This window comes from Carcharodon carcharias, chromosome 11 (assembly GCF_017639515.1).
Source record: "Carcharodon carcharias isolate sCarCar2 chromosome 11, sCarCar2.pri, whole genome shotgun sequence".
Classification (NCBI taxonomy): Eukaryota; Metazoa; Chordata; class Chondrichthyes; order Lamniformes; family Lamnidae; genus Carcharodon; species Carcharodon carcharias.
The window spans coordinates 159,353,971-159,374,206 of NC_054477.1; the positions used below are offsets into that span (position 1 = coordinate 159,353,971).

At 49.8% G+C, this 20,236-nt stretch overlaps 1 protein-coding gene across 4 annotated transcripts in view; it reads left to right on the forward strand.

Moving 5' to 3' along the window:
• Nucleotides 1-20,236, forward strand: part of farp1 (FERM, RhoGEF (ARHGEF) and pleckstrin domain protein 1 (chondrocyte-derived)) — a 318,851-nt gene that overhangs the window by 16,510 nt on the left and 282,105 nt on the right. For all 4 annotated transcript variants that reach the window (XM_041199861.1, XM_041199862.1, XM_041199863.1 and 1 more), the window contains exon 2: nt 1,965-2,168. In XM_041199861.1, coding sequence (XP_041055795.1) covers nt 1,986-2,168 — 183 coding nt within the window. In that variant the 5' untranslated portion in view covers nt 1,965-1,985. The remainder of the gene's footprint in view (nt 1-1,964; nt 2,169-20,236) is intronic.

The following is a 20,236-nucleotide window of genomic DNA, read 5'->3' on the forward strand; positions in this document are numbered from 1 at the left end:
CATGGACTGGTTGGGCTGAATGGCCTGTTTTTGTGCCAGATATCCTATCTAACTGTGTGATGACACCAGCCATTCCTTTCATAACATAGAAACAACGCTGTTAAATAAATCAAGCAAACAAAGCACTTTGATCTTTTGAGTAAATTAAACCAACAATTAAAATGTTGTCACACAGAAAACCTTCAAAGTGTTCCAACTGTCAATGTACTGCATTGTGTTTTCTTAATGGGATAGGCGTACGGTATTTGAATTTGTTTGCGTTTTGATTTGAGATAGCTCCAGTCAAAATATTTCCAAATACTGCTCAGCTATGCGGAGAGGCCGGAGAAGTCGGGGTTGTTCTCAGAGCAGAGAAGGTAAAGGGGATATTTCGTAGAGGTGTTCAAACTTAGGAGGGGTTTTGATAGAGTAAATATGGAGAGATGGTTTCCACTGGTAGGAGGGTCAGTAACCAGGGGACACAGATTCAAGGAAGTTGGAAGAAAGGACCAGAGGGGAGATGAGAATTATTTTACACAGTGAGTTGCTGTGATCTGGAACACGCTGCCTGAAAGGGCGGTGGAAGCCGATTCAATCGGAACTTTTGATAGGGAATTGGATAAATACTTGAAGGGGAAAGTGTTGCATGTTTATGGGGAAAGAACAGGGGAATGTGACTAATGGGAGAGCTCTTTCAAAGAGCTAGCACAGGCACGATGGGCTGAATGGTCTCCTTTCTGTGCTGAATCTATGATGTCAGGATAGTTACAAGTTCTCAGTTTCAATCATATTGATTCCTGGTTGTTCTTTCTCTCACCTGCAAATGTTTTAACCTTATTTTTGGTCCACATAAATCTTTTTTCCTTTTACCTTCTGATTTCTGTAATGTGAATCATGGGGTGCTACTACCACTGTGAGGGAAGCTGAGAAACTCAAAATTCTCCTTAATCTCTGCATGGCCTCCCCTACTGATCTTCAGTAACCTCCTCTGTCCCACTGAGATCTTTGCGCTCCTCCAATTCTGGCCTCCCACACACCCCTATTTTCTTTGCTCCATAGTTGGCGACTGTGCCTTCAGCTGCCTGGGCCCTGAGCTCTGGAATTCCTTCCTTAACCCCTTCTGTCTCGCTGCCTCTCTCACCTTTTAAGGCGCTCCTTAAAATCTAACTTCTTGGCCAATTCAAATACCCAGATATCTCCTTGGACTCAGTGTCAAATTTGCTTTGGTGAAGTGCCTTGGGCCATTCCACCATGTTAAAGGCACTATATAGACGCGGGGTGTTGTTACACACTTCAATTGTGTCACTGCTTAATCTTCTTCACTCCTGAGAATAGAAGATGTCCTCATAATTTAACCTTTTCAGCCCCACTATGTTTTCTCGTAAGATAATATGACATGTTGACTTTCTGCAAAGAGACTAAACTATGAGCTGACCTGACATGAGGCCTGGAAGGATAAGAGACAGAGGTGCCCTCACAGAGCTCTTTAAAATTAAGGAAGGAGATTCAATGGGGTGAACCTGGAGAAGGTGTTTCCGCTTGTGGGCAAGACCAGAACCAGGGGCCATCAACGTAAGATAGTCACAGATAAATCCGCTCGGGAATTCGGGAGAAACTTCGCTACCCAGAGAGTGTTGAGAATGTGAACTCGTGAGCACAGGGAGTGGTTGGGGTAAATAGCGTGGGGAAACCGGATAAACACGTGAGGGGAAAAGAAATAGCAGGATACGTCGATAGGGGGTGTTGGAGGGGCTGGTATTGAGCATAAACACCAGCATAGACCAGCTGGGTCGAAATGGCCTGGTTCTGTACTATGCACAAACATACTTGAAAATTCACTTGAACATAAACCTTGCTGATTATATCTGTCTTGTATGTAGATGGCCTCCTCCATTGTGCCAGCTGTAGGTTACAACAGATAGCAGTAGAAAAATACATTGTATTGAACTTTATTTCAATTATTCCATCCTTCTTGCTTTTCCTAGCCGGCAGCTGTTACTGTAAAGATGGCGGATGTGGAGCTGATGCACCATTCACCTCAGACTGCTGGGGCAAGGCTAGGATCACAGGAGAACACTGGAATTAGCACCCTGGAACCTGGTCAGAAACCACCCCACTCACCCTCTGGCAAACTTGTCCCCATCAAGGTCCACCTCCTGGATGACACCCAGGAGGTATATGAGGTTCCGGTAAGATTTGATTTTTAATAAGCATTAAAACAGGTCCTGAAGGACTGGAATTCTTATTCCCCTCCCCCCTCCACCCCCTTCCGCTCTCTCTCTACCAAAGGGTGATTGCTACTTTGATTTATATTAATTGGTACTGTATGTGGAATGGCTTGATCCTGCAGTTTATCACCAGCAACCTCCTAATTGATCATTTGTTTCCAGTCTGGGTGAATCGAATTCTGCATTTCCTGCTCATTACCCGAGTGTGCGTACCGTTAATGGTGATGTGTCATCAAAAACGTGTTGCTGAGCTTTTTAGAGGTTGGAAGACAAGAAAGTAAATTGTTGCCTTACTGCTTTACCATTATTTCCCTTCATGTTGGCTGTGGGAAGTAAAGCTGTAAGGGAACACTTTGTAACTGGTTTTGCTGTTGCGTTTTTAAGTATTCATGACAGAGAGAGAGCTCTCTCATGTATTTGTCCTGCATTCTGAGTAATGGTGATTTCTAAATCATGTCTACATTGAATCATTTTTTAAAAAGAAGGGATGTGAATGTCATTGGCAAGGCCAGTATCCATTATGAGTCCTTGGTTGCCACTTGAGAAGGTGGTGGGTGAGCCGCCTTCTTGAGCCGCTGCAGTCCATGTGGTGTGGGTGCACCCACCGTGCTGTTAGGGAGGGATTTCAAGGATTTTGACCCAGCGACAGTGAAGAAACGGCTGATATATTTCCAAGTCAGGATGGTGTGTGACTCAGAGGAGATCTTGCAGGTGGCGGTGTTCCCATCTATCTGCTGTCCTTGTCCTTCTAGATGGTAGGGGTCGTGGGTTTGGAAAGTGTTGTCAAAGGAGCCTTGGTGAGTTGCTGCAGCGCATCTTGTAGATGGTACATACCGCAGCTGCATTCCTCATGGTGATTGGCTAACGTTGGCTCTAATAGACTTGTGTGGCCATTTGGAATGGCATATCCTGACTTTGGGTTCCCAGTGCTAAGTTTCACTCGCCTAAATACAGAATTGGGCAAGAGATTAATATAAAAGCAAAATACCGCAGATGCTGCAAATCTGAAACATCTACAGAAAAGGCTGGAAAAACTCAGCAGGTCTGACAGCATCTGTGGAGAGAGAAACAGAGTTAACGTTTCGAGTCTGTATGACCTTTCTTCATAGAGGCACCCTTCAGCAGAAAGTAATATAACTGACATGGAGTGCTAAAATGACAGAGGATAGCAGGGGCTTATGGATTCAAATTCCACTATTTTACACTTAGCTGCCTTTGCAGCCCTCCTAGTTACTTTGTCCATCTTAAAACAAAAACAGAATTACCTGGAAAAACTCAGCAGGTCTGGCACCATCGGTGGAGAAGAAAAGAGTTGACGTTTCGAGTCCTCATGACCCTTCAACAGAACTTTACTTTGTCCATCTTGCTCTGTGAATTCTGAGAAGCCTCCTCTGATATGCCTTCCCTTTCTAACTTTGCTAACCAGTTTGCATTGTTTCTGAGTTCAAGACATTGATATCAATTAGATGCAATAGTGGTCCAGGAAGTGAATGAAGCCTGGGACACCTTGGTTAGGACTACTCCACACCTGAATACTAATATAGCTTGCACGGAGCAGGTACTCAAGGGGAAGACTGGCAACTGAACCTGGGTATGTTCGTAGATAATGTGGGATTCCTTTCCTCTTGAATTTTTATTTTTCTTGGCCCATAATGAAATTGGTGTCTTTGTGGGTTCATAATTGCCAGGGAATTTTCATTTTTGCCAAACTTGTGAGGAGTAACTTTTTGACGTTGATTGCAGCATTCAGTCGGCGTGGGGGGGGGGGGGGCGCGGCATTTGTGTGTGTGTGTGTGTGTGTGTCTGTGTGTGTGTGTGTGTGTGTGTGTGTCTCTCTGTCTCTGTCTCTCTGGTCAAACAATGCTGATTTCAAACTGGAAAAAGGGAACTGATGGGGTAGATAGGGAGAGACATTTTCCGCTTTTGGGAAGTCGAGAATGAAGGGACATGGCCTCCGATGGAGTCAACCCTTTCAGGAATGAAATTAGGAAAATCTTGTATGCATGCAGAGTGGTGGAAGTTTGGAGCAGTCTTCTGCAAATAGCAATTGGTGCTCTATCAATTGTTAATTTTAATCTGAAATTGATAGATTTTTGTTATCCAAAGGTATTAAGGATGTGGGGCAAAGCCAGGTTGGGTCATAGATCAGCCATGATCTTTTTGAATGAAGCAACAGGTCAAGGACATGAATGGCCCCCTGTGGCTATGTGTATTTGTAAAACACTTATGTGCACACCCACATAATGCAGAAAAGATTCATGAGAATGGCCCTAGGGATGAGGGACTTCAGTTATGTAGATAGATTGGAGAAGTTGGAACTGTTTTCCTTGGAGAAGAGATGGCTGAGAGGAGATTTGATTAAGATATTCAAAATTATGAGAGATCTGGACAGTGTAGATAAGGAGGAACTGTTCCCATTGGCGGGTGGATCGAGAACCAGAGGGCACAGGTTTAAGTCAAAAGAAGCAACGGCGACACGAGGAGAAACCTTTTCACACAGCGAGTGGTTGGGATTTGGAATGTGTTGCTGGAGAGCGTGGGGGAGGCAGGTTCAATCGGGGCATTCAAGAGGATTCTTATCTGAAAGGGAAGAATGTGCAGTATGGGGAAAAGGTGGGGGAATGGCATTCAGTGAATTCCTCATTTGGAGAGCCAGCGTAGACAGGATGGGCCGAATGGCCACGATTTGTGCTGTATATAAATGTAACTTTAACGAGGCCAATGTGTTTTAGATAAGTACATTTGAGTCAATGCTTTAATATTATGTAGCACTCTCAACCCGTCATCAGGAACTGCTCGACACTGACGGGTGTATAAGCGTCGAGTGTAATCCAACTGAAAATGTTCCACCAGGTCCAACCAAAATTTGGACAGACCGAATCTCCAACTGGGCTGTTGTAGGTTTCCAGTTCGAGTGGAAAAGTACGAAAATCACTCATGTCTATAAATCAGCTGACTGATCTTTCCAGTGCCTGCGGCTGTAATTATGGAGTTGAGGTCAATTTTCAAAGCAGATCAAACATCTCCAGCACGTTCGGGTGGTTGGGGGGGTTGGGGAGGATGGAGTCAGCAGATTGAGAGTTTTAGGTTGTCCTGGTTAGGGTGGGAAGGGTGGAGTTAGTAATTAACATGCGGCATTTCAAAAAGGGACAAATAAATTGAGCACCAGGGCCGGGATTTTACATTCTCCCACTGGTGGGTTTTTCGATGGGGCGGGGTGGAGGGAGTGTGAAGCTGAAGACACGGGAATCTCTCTGGGCTCCTGCCCACCCTGACCACACTGTGATTTTTACACTGGGGTGGGCAATGCCTCGGACCCTGCCCGTGCCCCAGTTGAGGCCCTTAAGTGGCCAATTATTGGCCATTTGAGGGTCGTTTCCCAGCCAGCCTCAGCTTTTAGGCTGGCGGGAGGATTGAAGTTGCGTGGGGGAAGCCTGCAAGTCAACGCACTTAGCCCGGGTGGGGAGTGGGCAGGGAGGGTGCCTCCAACAGAAGCCCCTTCTGAAGTCGGATGCCCCCCGCCCCGCTCCGCCCCGCGCTTCCCATTAAGGTCCAGTGGCCTCCGGGCCTCCTTCCCCCTTCACTCCTGGCTCTTCGTCCAAAACCCCGATTGCCCCCTTTGCACCCATCTCCCCCCTCTACCCACCTCTCCCCCATCTCCCCCCCTCCCCCCTCTACCCACCTCTCCCCCCATCTCCCCCCTCTACCCACCTCTCCCCCATCTTCCCCCCTCCCCCCTCTACCCACCTCTCCCCCCATCTCCCCCCTCTACCCACCTCTCCCCCATCTTCCCCCCTCCCCCCTCTACCCACCTCTCCCCCTCCTCTCCCCCCATCTCCCCCCTCTACCCACCTCTCCCCCATCTCCCCCCTCTACCCACCTCTCCCCCTCCTCTCTCCCCCTCCCCCCTCTACCCACCTCTCCCCCCTCCTCTCCCCCCATCTCCCCCCTCTACCCACCTCTCCCCCTCCTCTCTCCCCCTCCCCCCTCTACCCACCTCTCCCCCATCTTCCCCCCTCCCCCCTCTACCCACCTCTCCCCCCATCTCCCCCCTCTACCCACCTCTCCCCCATCTTCCCCCCTCCCCCCTCTACCCACCTCTCCCCCATCTCCCCCCATCTCCCCCCTCTACCCACCTCTCCCCCATCTTCCCCCCTCCCCCCTCTACCCACCTCTCCCCCATCTCCCCCCATCTCCCCCCTCTACCCACCTCTCCCCCCCCCCCTCTACCCACCTCTCCCCCTCCTCTCCCCCTATCTCCCCCCTCTACCCACCTCTCCCCCATCTCCCCCCTCTACCCACCTCTCCCCCATCTCCCCCTCCTCTACCCACCTCTCCCCCTCCTCTCCCCCCATCTCCCCCCTCTACCCACCTCTCCCCCATCTCCCCCCATCTCCCCCCTCTACCCACCTCTCCCCCATCTCCCCCCATCTCCCCCCCCTCTACCCACCTCTCCCCCTCCTCTCCCCCCATCTCCCCCCTCTACCCACCTCTCCCCCTCCTCTCCCCCATCTCCCCCCCCCTCTACCCACCTCTCCCCCATCTCCCCCCCCCTACCCACCTCTCCCCCTCCTCTCCCCCCATCTCCCCCCTCTACCCACCTCTCCCCCTCCTCTCCCCCCATCTCCCCCCCTACCCACCTCTCCCCCATCTCCCCCCATCTCCTCCCTCTACCCACCTCTCCCCCATCTTCCCCCTCCCCCCTCTACCCACCTCTCCCCCTCCTCTCCCCCCATCTCCCCCCTCTACCCACCTCTCCCCCATCTCCCCCCTCTACCCACCTCTCCCCCATCTTCCCCCTCCCCCCTCTACCCACCTCTCCCCCTCCTCTCCCCCCATCTCCCCCCTCTACCCACCTCTCCCCCATCTCCCCCCATCTCCCCCCCCCTACCCACCTCTCCCCCATCTCCCCCCTCTACCCACCTCTCCCCCTCCTCTCTCCCCCTCCCCCCTCTACCCACCTCTCCCCCATCTTCCCCCCTCCCCCCTCTACCCACCTCTCCCCCTCCTCTCCCCCCATCTCCCCCCTCTACCCACCTCTCCCCCATCTCCCCCCCTCCCCCCTCTACCCACCTCTCCCCCTCCTCTCCCCCCATCTCCCCCCATCTCCCCCCTCTACCCACCTCTCCCCCATCTCCCCCCCCCTCTACCCACCTCTCCCCCTCCTCTCCCCCCATCTCCCCCCATCTCCCCCCTCTACCCACCTCTCCCCCATCTCCCCCCCCCTCTACCCACCTCTCCCCCTCCTCTCCCCCCATCTCCCCCCATCTCCCCCCTCTACCCACCTCTCCCCCATCTCCCCCCTCTACCCACCTCTCCCCCATCTCCCCCCTCTCCCCCATCTCCCCCCTCTACCCACCTCTCCCCCATCTCCCCCCCCTCCCCCCTCTACCCACCTCTCCCCCTCCTCTCCCCCCATCTCCCCCCTCTACCCACCTCTCCCCCATCTCCCCCCATCTCCCCCCTCTACCCACCTCTCCCCCATCTCCCCCCATCTCCCCCCCCTCTACCCACCTCTCCCCCATCTCCCCCCTCTACCCACCTCTCCCCCTCCTCTCCCCCCATCTCCCCCCTCTACCCACCTCTCCCCCATCTCCCCCCCCCTCTACCCACCTCTCCCCCTCCTCTCCCCCCATCTCCCCCCTCTACCCACCTCTCCCCCATCTCCCCCCATCTCCCCCCTCTACCCACCTCTCCCCCATCTCCCCCCATCTCCCCCCCCTCTACCCACCTCTCCCCCATCTCCCCCCTCTACCCACCTCTCCCCCTCCTCTCCCCCCATCTCCCCCCTCTACCCACCTCTCCCCCATCTCCCCCCCCCTCTACCCACCTCTCCCCCTCCTCTCCCCCCATCTCCCCCCATCTCCCCCCTCTACCCACCTCTCCCCCATCTCCCCCCTCTACCCACCTCTCCCCCATCTCCCCCCTCTACCCACCTCTCCCCCATCTCCCCCCTCTACCCACCTCTCCCCCATCTCCCCCCCCTCCCCCCTCTACCCACCTCTCCCCCTCCTCTCCCCCCACCTCTCCCCCATCTCCCCCCTCTACCCACCTCTCCCCCATCTCCCCCCTCTACCCACCTCTCCCCCTCCTCTCCCCCCATCTCCCCCCTCTACCCACCTCTCCCCCATCTCCCCCCCCTCCCCCCTCTACCCACCTCTCCCCCATCTCCCCCCATCTCCCCCCTCTACCCACCTCTCCCCCATCTCCCCCCCCTCCCCCCTCTACCCACCTCTCCCCCTCCTCTCCCCCCATCTCCCCCCTCTACCCACCTCTCCCCCTCCTCTCCCCCCATCTCCCCCCTCTACCCACCTCTCCCCCATCTCCCCCCCCTCCCCCCTCTACCCACCTCTCCCCCATCTCCCCCCCCTCCCCCCTCTACCCACCTCTCCCCCTCCTCTCCCCCCATCTCCCCCCTCTACCCACCTCTCCCCCATCTCCCCCCATCTCCCCCCCCTACCCACCTCTCCCCCATCTCCCCCCATCTCCCCCCTCTACCCACCTCTCCCCCATCTCCCCCCTCTACCCACCTCTCCCCCTCCTCTCCCCCCATCTCCCCCCTCTACCCACCTCTCCCCCTCCTCTCCCCCCATCTCCCCCCTCTACCCACCTCTCCCCCATCTCCCCCCTCTACCCACCTCTCCCCCATCTCCCCCCATCTCCCCCCATCTCCCCCCTCTACCCACCTCTCCCCCATCTCCCCCCTCTACCCACCTCTCCCCCATCTCCCCCCATCTCCCCCCATCTCCCCCCTCTACCCACCTCTCCCCCATCTCCCCCCTCTACCCACCTCTCCCCCATCTCCCCCCTCTACCCACCTCTCCCCCATCTCCCCCCATCTCCCCCCATCTCCCCCCTCTACCCACCTCTCCCCCATCTCCCCCCATCTCCCCCCTCTACCCACCTCTCCCCCATCTCCCCCCTCTACCCACCTCTCCCCCATCTCCCCCCTCTACCCACCTCTCCCCCTCCTCTCCCCCCATCTCCCCCCTCTACCCACCTCTCCCCCATCTCCCCCCCCTCTACCCACCTCTCCCCCATCTCCCCCCCCTCTACCCACCTCTCCCCCATCTCCCCCCATCTCCCCCCATCTCCCCCCATCTCCCCCCATCTCCCCCCATCTCCCCCCTCTACCCACCTCTCCCCCATCTCCCCCCTCTACCCACCTCTCCCCCATCTCCCCCCTCTACCCACCTCTCCCCCATCTCCCCCCTTCTCCCCCCTCTACCCACCTCTCCCCCATCTCCCCCCATCTCCCCCATCTCCCCCCATCTCCCCCATCTCCCCCCATCTCCCCCCTCTACCCACCTCTCCCCCATCTCCCCCCTCTACCCACCTCTCCCCCATCTCCCCCCTCTACCCACCTCTCCCCCATCTCCCCCCTTCTCCCCCCTCTACCCACCTCTCCCCCATCTCCCCCCATCTCCCCCATCTCCCCCCTCTACCCACCTCTCCCCCTCCTCTCCCCCCCTCCCCTCTCCCCCTCCTCACCTCTCCCCCCCTCTCAACCCACTCAACCCCCCTCTCCCCCACTCTCCCTCCCTCTCCCCCCTCACCCCCTCCCCTCTCCCCCCTCCTCACCTCTCCCTCCTCCCCCTCTCCCCCCCCCCTCAACCCACTCAACCCCCCTCACCCCCTCTCCCCCCCTCCCCTCTCCTCACCCCCTCTCCCCCTCCTCACCCCCTCTCACCCCCGCGTCCCCCCCTCCCCCTCCCACCTCTCCCCCCTCCTCCCCTCCTCCCCTCCTCCCCCCCTCCCCCCCCCCCTCCCCCCCTCCCCCCCTCCCCCCAGTCAGGCCTTCCCTACCCTCCCCACCCTGGGACCCTTTAAACTTACCTTGGCCTCTGGTGCCCCAAAGACTTAGTCTCAGGCGTTCTCCCGCATTCCCTCACCAGCCCCTGGCAATCGGATTGGCCGGCAGCTGGTTAAGGCGGGACTTCCTCCTGAGCGAGGGATGGAAGCCCCGCCTGCAGCCGCTTAACGCTGACTCGAGCGTGAAATGGCTGTGGCGTGCTCGGAGTGGGCGGGGATGCGTTACCCGGCCAACTCTTCGGATGGCAGGAAGCGAGATGCCAGCATCCGAAAGCTTCAGGCCGAGGCCTGGTCTCTCATCAGATGGCCAGGAAAACCCAGCATTCCTTTCAAATCATAATCATTGGTAAGCATTAAATACAGCAGTTTTTGTCATTACTTCTGTTGCATTGGATACAAAATTCATTACAAAGCCCTTGCAGTGATTAGTAATTATATTACTGAGAAAGATTTGCCGTTAATCATAATGAAACTTTGACGCTAAACTCCTGGGCCATAAGTGCCTCAGATTTAAAATTCTCATCCTTTTTTTCAAATCCCTCCATGACCTCGCCCCTCCCCATCTCTGTAATCTCCTCCAGCCCCACAACCCACTGAGACGTCTACTCTCCTCCGATTCTGGCCTCTTGAGAACCCCTGATTTTAACTGCGCCCCACTATTGGTGGCCGTGCCTTCAGCTTCCTGGTTTCCTAAAGCCCTGGAATTACCCTCCCTAAACCTCTCCATCCCCTCGCTCCTCCTTTAGGATCCTCCTTAAATCAGCTCTAGCGCAAATGTTTATTTATTTATTCTTTTTTTTTAATATATCTCCTTTTCTGGCTTGGTGTCAGGGGTTCGATCGATAACACCTCCCGTGAAGCATCTTGGGATGATTCCCCGCTTTAAAGACGCTGTATAAATGTCGGGTTGTTGATGTACAGGATCGAGTTTGAGGTGAAGGCAGCTTTGAGTGGGTTGCTTGCTGAGTATAAAATATGTACTGTAATGTCATGGGGATTTCTGTACTGTTGCAGCATGTAGGAAGGAGTTTGCTACCTTGAAAATGCTTGGCTGTTTCCCATGTTTTATGGGTAAGATTCAAAGACAATCTTTCACCTTATGGTGTGGAACTAATTGAAATTACAACTGTGAGAGGTCATTGCAATGTAGTCTTCAGCCTCTGGCTAGACAAAAGCTATTCATTCCTTCTGGATTATGCAGGAGAGAGGTGGGTGTTGATTAAAACCAGTTAGGTGGGGAACATGTCTGCTTTCCACATTATACTATATTTTAAAGACAGGCTGCTGTTTGAAATTTTGTGGAGAAACAGGAAACAGGATACCCCAAGGAGAGCTTGTTTAATTGGGAATGGGTAAATGAGACACTGGAGATGCATTTATGGGGAGCTAGAGGCAACTCTGTAACACTGGGGGTTATAAGTACATGCAGTGTTTGGACAGCACTGAACATTGACTGCCTATACTCCTGTGAATCATGTTTCTCAAAGTTCCTTTCAGTTGCAACATGACCTTACAATGTGCAGAATGTTTTTTGTTTTGCATTTGTGTGTGTAATTGTGGCTCAGTGGTCATATTCTCACCTCTGAGTCAGAAGGTCATGGATTCAAGTCCCGCTCTGCAGACTGGAACTCAAAATTCAGGCTGACGCTCCCAGTGCAACGCTGAGTGAGTGCTGCACGGTTGGAAGTGCTGTCTTTCAGATGAGACATTACCCTTTCAGGCGGGCGCAAAAGACCCTGTGAAGTTATTTGAGGAGGAGGAAGGGGAGTTCTCTCCTGTGTCCTGGCCAATATTATCCCACGACAAACATCACGTTGCTGTATGTGGCAGCTTGCTGTGCGTGTATTGGCTGCTGTGTACGTTACAATGGCGTCTCTACTCCCACCAGAATATTTCAGTGGTTGTTCAAAGCTTTGGGTTACCCTGAGCTTGTGAAAGGTGCTACATAAATGCATTTGCTTTGTTTTTAAGGGAAAAAAATTCAGACACAAAAACATTCAGAACAGGATTTCACACTGTGTGTTTATGGGACAATGTTACCAAACTGGTGTCCGTGCATGATTCTCTCGAGACCAGTCTTTGCCGCCACTCTCCCTGCTATCCCATTGGAAGGCTGATTTGAGAAGATGAGCTATAAAAATTCCGAATTTGTGTCCAATTGGTTTACAGGGTGCTGGAGGCTGGCAACACAGGAGGAAGCCATTTGGTCCATCATGCCCGTGATGGCTCTCTCAAAGAATTATCCAATCAGTCCCCTCCCACTGCTCTTTCCCTCCAGCCCTGTGAATTTTTCCTTTTCCAATTTGCTTTTGAAAGTTACTATTGAATCTGCTTCCACTGCCTTTTCAGGCAGCGTGTTCCAGATCACAACAATAATATTGCATAATAAAGTTAACAAATTAGTTTCTGCCTTGCCCACACCTTTGGGAACACCCTGGGTATAGTTGCCAGTCATATCCTTTGCAATTGTAATTGTGCTATCCCACCTGATCTCACTAAATCTGTGTTATTGGTTCGATCCCTTGCTCCCTCTCTGTGTCCCACTTCAGAGCCTCCCCCTTTGCTGTGCTCCACTCCTAACATGAATGGTCCATTTCCTGCATGGGAGATGGTGGTGTCCGCTGTAATGTCACTAGACCAGTAATCCAGTTAACGCTGGTTCAAATCCCATCATGGCAGCTGGTGGAATTTAAATTCAATTAATAAAAACTGGAATTGCAAGCGATCCTCAGTAATCTGTGACCACGAAATTTAACATCGATTGTTGGAAAATAACCCACCTGGTTCACTAATGTTCTTTAGGGAAGGAAATCAGCTGTTCTTACCCGGTCTGGCCTCCATGTGACTCCAGACCCACAGCAATGCGGCTGACTCTTAACTGCCCTCTGAAACGGCTTAACAAGCCACTCAGTTCAAGGGCAATTAAAGATGGGCAACAAATACTGGACTAGCCAGTGATCCCCCCCACGTCCAATGAATGAATAAAAAAAACTATTCCCACACCATGCATCGGAGTTCTGCCTACTACCCCCTCCCAAGATGTTATCCTTTAACCCCTTCTTTCCTCAGCCAAACAATTGGCAAACGTGTTTATGTTACAGTAATTCTATGGCTTGACTGGAGGAGCTAAGTTTAGATTTCCAGAGCAGTCCCGGGAGATCTTGTGCCTCAGAGACCAGAGCTTTTCGTTCTTGAGGCTCCAGTTAATTTGAAGTCTGACATTAAAGTAAATACCATTCAAGGAAATCCCACTTCCTGGCCAGCTGTCATTCCAATTTTAATTGTCGACCACGGGTCCACCCTCATTTTGAAGTTACATTCCTTCTCCATCTAGCTGCTCAGCTTTGATTTAGCGCATTCTCTTTGTCTCACACACATACACACGCAAGTGTGCACACATACGGTCGGACACAAACACACAGCCTTCTGACTGTGAGCCGAGAGTACTACCCGCTGAGCTGCAGCTGACACTTGGGCAGAATAAGCTATTTCTGTGCTGTAAATTCGATCGACATACACCCAGGCTTCGACAAGTGCTGCTGTAACTACAGGGCACTGAAATAATATGAAAGAATTAGTGTAATTTCCCTAAGTGCTTTACAGCCAAAGAAAGACTTCTGATGTGTAGCCACAGTTATATCATCAGTACAGACTAGTTCATTCCACAATGCTCTGTGGGCCCAGTGTGTTTTATGACTCCGCCACCACACTGGACTTTGTTCTGACTGTTAGAAATGTGTTCGCTTTTTGGGCAGGGGGAGGGGTGTCAATACATTACGTACAGAGAAGCCAATATCCAGTTTTTAGAGCAATGATCTCACTTGAGCCAAGTGCGCCAACAGAGCTTCCGAAACCTTTCCCCTTGTACAGGAGAGGGGGAAGAAACAGCCCCTTTGTAACTGTTAATTATTAGCCAATGCCACTGTGTGAATGCACAGTTGTGTACATACAGTCACTTGGTAGGGCAGAACTTGAATATTGATTAAGAGAGGGTCATGCTGCTGAATCTTTTTTGCCTTGCACTCGTCAGGACAAACATAAGAATGCCAAATTTCAAACCATCACAACAATTTATACTGCGGGAGAGAAAGCTGCTGATTGGTTGGCAAGTCAATTCTAATTGGCCAAGGCTTTGCCATGGGGAAAGCAGTGGGGAGCTATAGGCTCCCAAGCCTCCGGGCAATTCAAAGAAAAAGGCGCCAGGCTTTAACATATTCCTTTTGTTTGCAGAGAATGCTGGGATTGTTAACCATATGTCCCAATAATTTGGCTGAATCAAACCACATGTTCCTTCAGTTGTTTGTAACAGGCAGCGTACAGACTGTACTCAACCAGCCCGTGCTCACAGAACCCAAAACAAAATATCAACTGTTCGATTTTATTCTGCAATTGGGCAGCACTTGCTGAACAACTCTGAGTGCGCTAATAGCTACACTAACAACCGATTTAAGATAATCAGCCAAGCTCATAATGTGGCTCATTTACACTTGCTAGAAGCAATATACATTCATACATAGGAACACATTCTCTGCAAACGAAAGGAATATGTTCAAGCCTTGCACTTTTTCTGAACTGCCCAGGAGCTTAGGAAGCCAATAGCTCCCCATTGCTTTCTCCATGGCAACGCCTCAGCCAATCAGAGTTGGCTTGCTAACCAATCAGCAACCACTTCTCCTGTAGTACAAATTGTTTGGATTGGTTGAAATTTGGCATTCTTGTGTTTGGCCTGAAGAGTGCAAGATGAAAAGATCTGACAACGTGATAGGCCGAATGGCCTCCCTCTGAGCTGTAAGTATCTTTCTCTCATTTCAGCAATTATGTACATGTTGGGAAGGGTCCAGCAGGGTTAAGCTGTAGTATTGATCACCAAATAACTTGCTGATACTCAACATCCTGACAGCGAACAAGTAGAACTGTGCCCTCCAAGATGTTTGCCTGATCTCCTTACATTAGCCTCCCTGTTCGTCTGATCTTTGCTGGGCTCTCTAATGCTCCCTGCTGTGCAGTTACCTGCTGGATCATTCTCGATTCAACCCTTTCATGGGTAAATTATATCTCTCCCACTGTTGAGGATTGACTTTGACATTGGAAATAAATGAGGTGAGTGACCTGTTTCCACGCATTAGGTTTGTGATGGTCAAAAATAAAACAAACCTGACAGTGAATAAAATTATCCACTTTTGCACTCTGATAAACAGATAGAGAAGTCACACATCCTCATCGTTTACTATTCTGCCCATTAAATTAGAGGGTGGGAAATTGCAGATTTGGATTGTGGAATTTCTTGGCTTGCCAAAACAGAAACATAGTTTAAGTACAGAAATAGAAATAGCCACTTGGTGATACAGAACTTCAATATTGCTGAAAAGAACTCAAGAATTTAAGATAATCAGTCAAGCTTGTAGCATGGCTCATTTATGCTTGCTCGAAGCGACACAGGGAGCAGTTCCCTGCAAACAAAAGGAATATATTCAAGTCTTGCACCTTTTTTTGAATTACCCAGGAGCTTGGGGAGCTTATAGTTCCCCTCTGCTTCTCCATGGGAACACCTCAGCCAATCAGAGTCAACTTGTCAGCCAATCAGCACGCTTTTCTCCTGCAGTATAAATTGTTGTGATCATTTGAAATTTGGCATTCTTGTGTTTGTCCTGATGAGAGCAAGATGAAAAGCTTCGACAACGTGTCTCTCTTTTCAGCAACAAGCAAATAGAAATGAACTTTTAGAAATCAAACAGGTTGGCCATGATCTTATTGGATGGTGGGGCAGGCTCGAGGGGCTGAATGATCTACTCCTGCTCCAATTTCATATATTCGTAAATCAATACATGGGATGTTGTTGTTGAACATAAATATCTTGATAAATAAATTACAATTATTAGTTTGGCAGTATAATTAAAGTGTTGGTTGTTTTTTTTTAATTCATTCACAGGCTGTGGATTTCGCTGGCCCAGCATTCATTGCTCATCCCTAATTACCCTTGAGAAGGTGGTGGTGAGCCGCCTTCTTGAACCGCTGCAGCCCATGTGGTATAGGTACACCCACAGTGCTGTTAGGGAGGGAGGTCCATGATTTTGACTCCGTGACAGCAATGGAAAGTCTATATATTTCAGGATGGTGTGTGGCTTTTGGGGAAACCTGCTGCACTTGGTCCTCCTGGATGGTAGAGGTTGCGGGTTTGGAAGGTGGTGTTGAAGGGGGCTGGTGGCCACTGTGTGTCAGTGGTGGAGGGAGTGAATGTTGAAGGTGGTGGATGGGTTGCCAATCAAGCGGGGCTGCTTTGTCCTGAATGGTGACGATCTTCTTGAGTGTTGTCGGAGATGCGCTTATCCAGGCAAGTGGAGAGTATACCATCACATTCCTGACTTGTGCCTGCTGATGGTGTAAGGTTTTGGGGAGTGGGGGGTTGCTGAATCACCAGAGAATTCCCAGCCTCTGATCTACTCTTATAGCCACATTACTTATGTGGTGTATTTATGTAATTAAGTGGGTGTTAAACACATTGGGGATATTTGCAGTATTTATATAGCGTTTCTGTACCCTCGAAGAGTTTAAGAAGCTCAAACTCTAAATGATCCCATTCCCTTTTTGCATCCAGTAGTTGAGAGAGAGAGAAAGCAGCCATTGCTGTACACTTGAATTTTAACGGAAGATAAAATGAGGGGGTGTGGTAGGAGAACTTGACAGGTGAAAAATCTGTGATTACTGAGCTTTAGAATATATTGTTAGTGCTGTGTAGAGGATGTGTTTATTTGCCTAGGATTACATTGAATTTACACCACAGAAACAGACCATTCATCCCAACTTGCTTGTGCTGGCTCTTACACTCTCATCTCACCCTATTACCAATTGCACCATGGATATTGCTAATTTGCATGAATTTGCCATTCCTGCCTGCTGATCAATATTCAATGAAATGTGAAATGTCAACCACTTTGACAACTCATCCGATGGCACTGGTGGGTAAAGGTCACATGTAGCATTACACTAAAAAGCCATTGTACATATCGTAAGTCCCACAGTCATAATTTAGGGGTTTCAGTTAATGTGGAGAAGACTGGGGAAGCTGGGATTGTTCCCCTTAAAGCAAAGAAGGTTAAGGGGAGATTTAATTGAGGTGTTCAAAGTTTCGACAGAGTAAAGCGAGAGGAAAATAATTTCCAATGGCAGAAGATCAATAGCTAAAGGTCACAGAATTGAAACAATTGGCAAAATAGCTGGAGGGAGAGAAACTTCTTTCATGTAGCCAGTTGTTGTGATCTGGAATGTGCTGCTTGAAAGGGCGGTGGAAGCAGGTTCAATAGTGGATTTCAAAATGGAAATCGGATAAATAATTAAAGTAGAATAATTCAGAAGGATATTTGAGGAAGGGGCGGGGGGGGTGGATTGAGACTAATTTGATAGCTCTTTCAAAGGGCAGAAAGGCCTCTTTCTCCCTTTGTGCTGTCAGATTCTGTGATATTTTGAATTATGAACATATGAATATAAGAACATGGAGCAGGAGTTAGGCCACTCGGCCCCTCAAGCCTGCTCGCCATTCAATAAGATATTGGCTGATCTGATTGTAACCACCACCACCACCATCACCACCACCACCACCACCACCCCCCCCCCCCCCCCCCTCTCCCCCCCACCATAGCCTTTCAACCCCTTGACAATCAAGAATCTATCTAGCTCTGCCATAAAAATATTTAAAGGCTCTGCTTCCACTGCCTTTTGAGGAAGAGAGTTCCAAAGACTCACAACTCTCTTAGAGAAAACATTTCTCCTCATCTCTGTCTTAAATGAGCGACCCCTTATTTTTAAACTGTGAGCCCTAGTTCTAGATTCTCCCAGAAAAGGAAACATCCTCTCCTTATCCACTCTGTCAAGACCCCTCTGGATCTTAAAGGTTTCGATCAAGTCACCTCTTACTCTTGTAAACTCCAGTGGATACAAGCCTAACCTGTCCAACCTTCCCTCATAAGACAACCCACCCATTCCTGGTACTAGTCTAGTAAACCTTCTCTGAACTGCTTCTAACACATTTACATCTTTCCTTAAATAAGAAAACCAATACTGTACACACTGCTCCAGATGTGATCTTGTGATCTCACCAGTGCCCTGTACAACTGAAGCATAACCTCCCTACCTTTATATTCAGTTCCCCTCACAATAAACGATAACATTCTATTAGCTTTCCTAATTACTTGCTGTATCTGCATGCTAGCCGTTTGTGATTCATGCACCAGGACACCCAGATCCCTCTGAATTGCCAGCTGAGATTCACAAACTGGCCTATGGAACTGTGTCAAAGGGTAGATCACTGCTCATATATGAAAGGAGGGTGATAAAAATGTCTTATTGATTTTTTTGACAAGTGCAGCAAGGCTGGAGGTCAGGGTCAAGAAGTTAGTGAAATGAGGAAAGAGAAGTTGGACTCAAATTTATTTCCTGCCAATTTCCTCCTTTCATTATGCTGCTATTCTGAAGCGATGGCTCCTTCCGATACAGCTCTACCTGTACCTCATCGAAGGGATCATTGCCCATCTGATAGAGAGTTCTGGCCTATTTCTCCATGAAAGGCAGCACTGTCAAACTCGTTCTTGTTCCCACCTGACTTCCACTTTCCAGCAGAGGTCAAGTCAACAGCAGGAACTCTGGCAGAGTTCCCAGCACCCAGCCTAGAGTCACTGAAGTAACCCAGCCCAGCGACTGCTTTGTATGACATTTTACTACTCCCCTGAACATTGCACTCAGATGCCAACTTAATTCAGTTTTTGGTACTGTTACCTCTAAGTCAGAGCATTAAGGATTCAAGGCCCAGTCCAGAGCTTGAACACATAATCTAGACTGATTCTGCTCTTTGTTAGTGAGGTGCTGTCCTCACATGAGCTGTGTCACCAAAGCTCCAGCTGCCTGTTCAAGTGGATGCTAAAGGTCCCCAATTTCAAGGAACCTTCTAACAAAAAACAGGGACATGCATTTACACAGCTCTCTTCACATACGCATCATCTCCCAAAGCGCTTTACGGACAATTAAGTATCTTTTAAGTGTAATTACTGTTGAAGGGAACCTGGGAGCCAGTTTGCACACTTGATAATGACTAGATAACCTGTTCTTTATGATGGTGGTTGAGGGACAAATATTGATCAGGAAACCAGGGGAGGACTCCCATGCTGATCTTTGAAATAGCATCATGGCATCGTTTATACCCACCCAACCTGCAGACAGCACCCCAACTAATGTCTCATCTGAAAAAACAGCATCATTGACAGTGCAGCACTCCCTCAGTACTGCACTGGGAGTGCCAGAGCCTAAATTATGTGTCAAGCCTCTGGAGTGGGACTCGGACCCATGAACTCTGACTATGATAAGATGCTCTGCAAATACAAGTTTTTAACAATTCGCTCTCACCAGCGATGTCATGAGTGTAGTCCGGGGGAGCATCCAGCTACAAATGAGCAGATTCTTCAAACCCACAAGAAACATGGGAAATTAAAGTTCAATTAGAAACAGACTTGTCGAACGATTATTCCCCTGGAACCTTGTGTGTGAAGTAAACCAGTGATCTCCACATTTAGTACATGGGACTTGGAGATACATCGGTACAGATGCTTGGGAGTACAGAACCTGAGTATTGCTGAAGAAAGAGAGATGCTATTGAAGCTTTTCATCTTGCACTCATCGGGGAGATACAAGAATGCTAAATTTCAAAGGCAGCAGCAGTTTACACTGCAGTGAAAGGTGCTAATTGTTTGGCCAATGACCCCGATTGGTCAAGGCATTGCCATGGAGAATGCACAGGGCTCTATTGCTCCCCCCCTTCAAGCTTTTGTTTAATTCAAAAAAGGTGCAATGATTGGATGTGTTAATATATATAAACACACACACATATATATATATATATATATATATATATATGTGTACTATATACACACACACACACACACACACACACATACATACATATATATAGCATAATATACATATACATACATATGCCTCGACCAATCAGAGTCAAATTGCGAACTAATCATCATCCTTTTCTATGCAGTATAAATTGTTGCTCCCTTTGAAATTCGGCATTCTTGCGTCTGTCCTGATGAGTCCAAGACAAATTTCTACAGCATGTCTTCCTTTTCAGCAACATTCAAGGTACAAATGTACTTTATTCAGGCTTCGCTACTAATACAAAAGCAAAATACTGCAGGTACTGGAAATCTGAAATAAAAACAGAA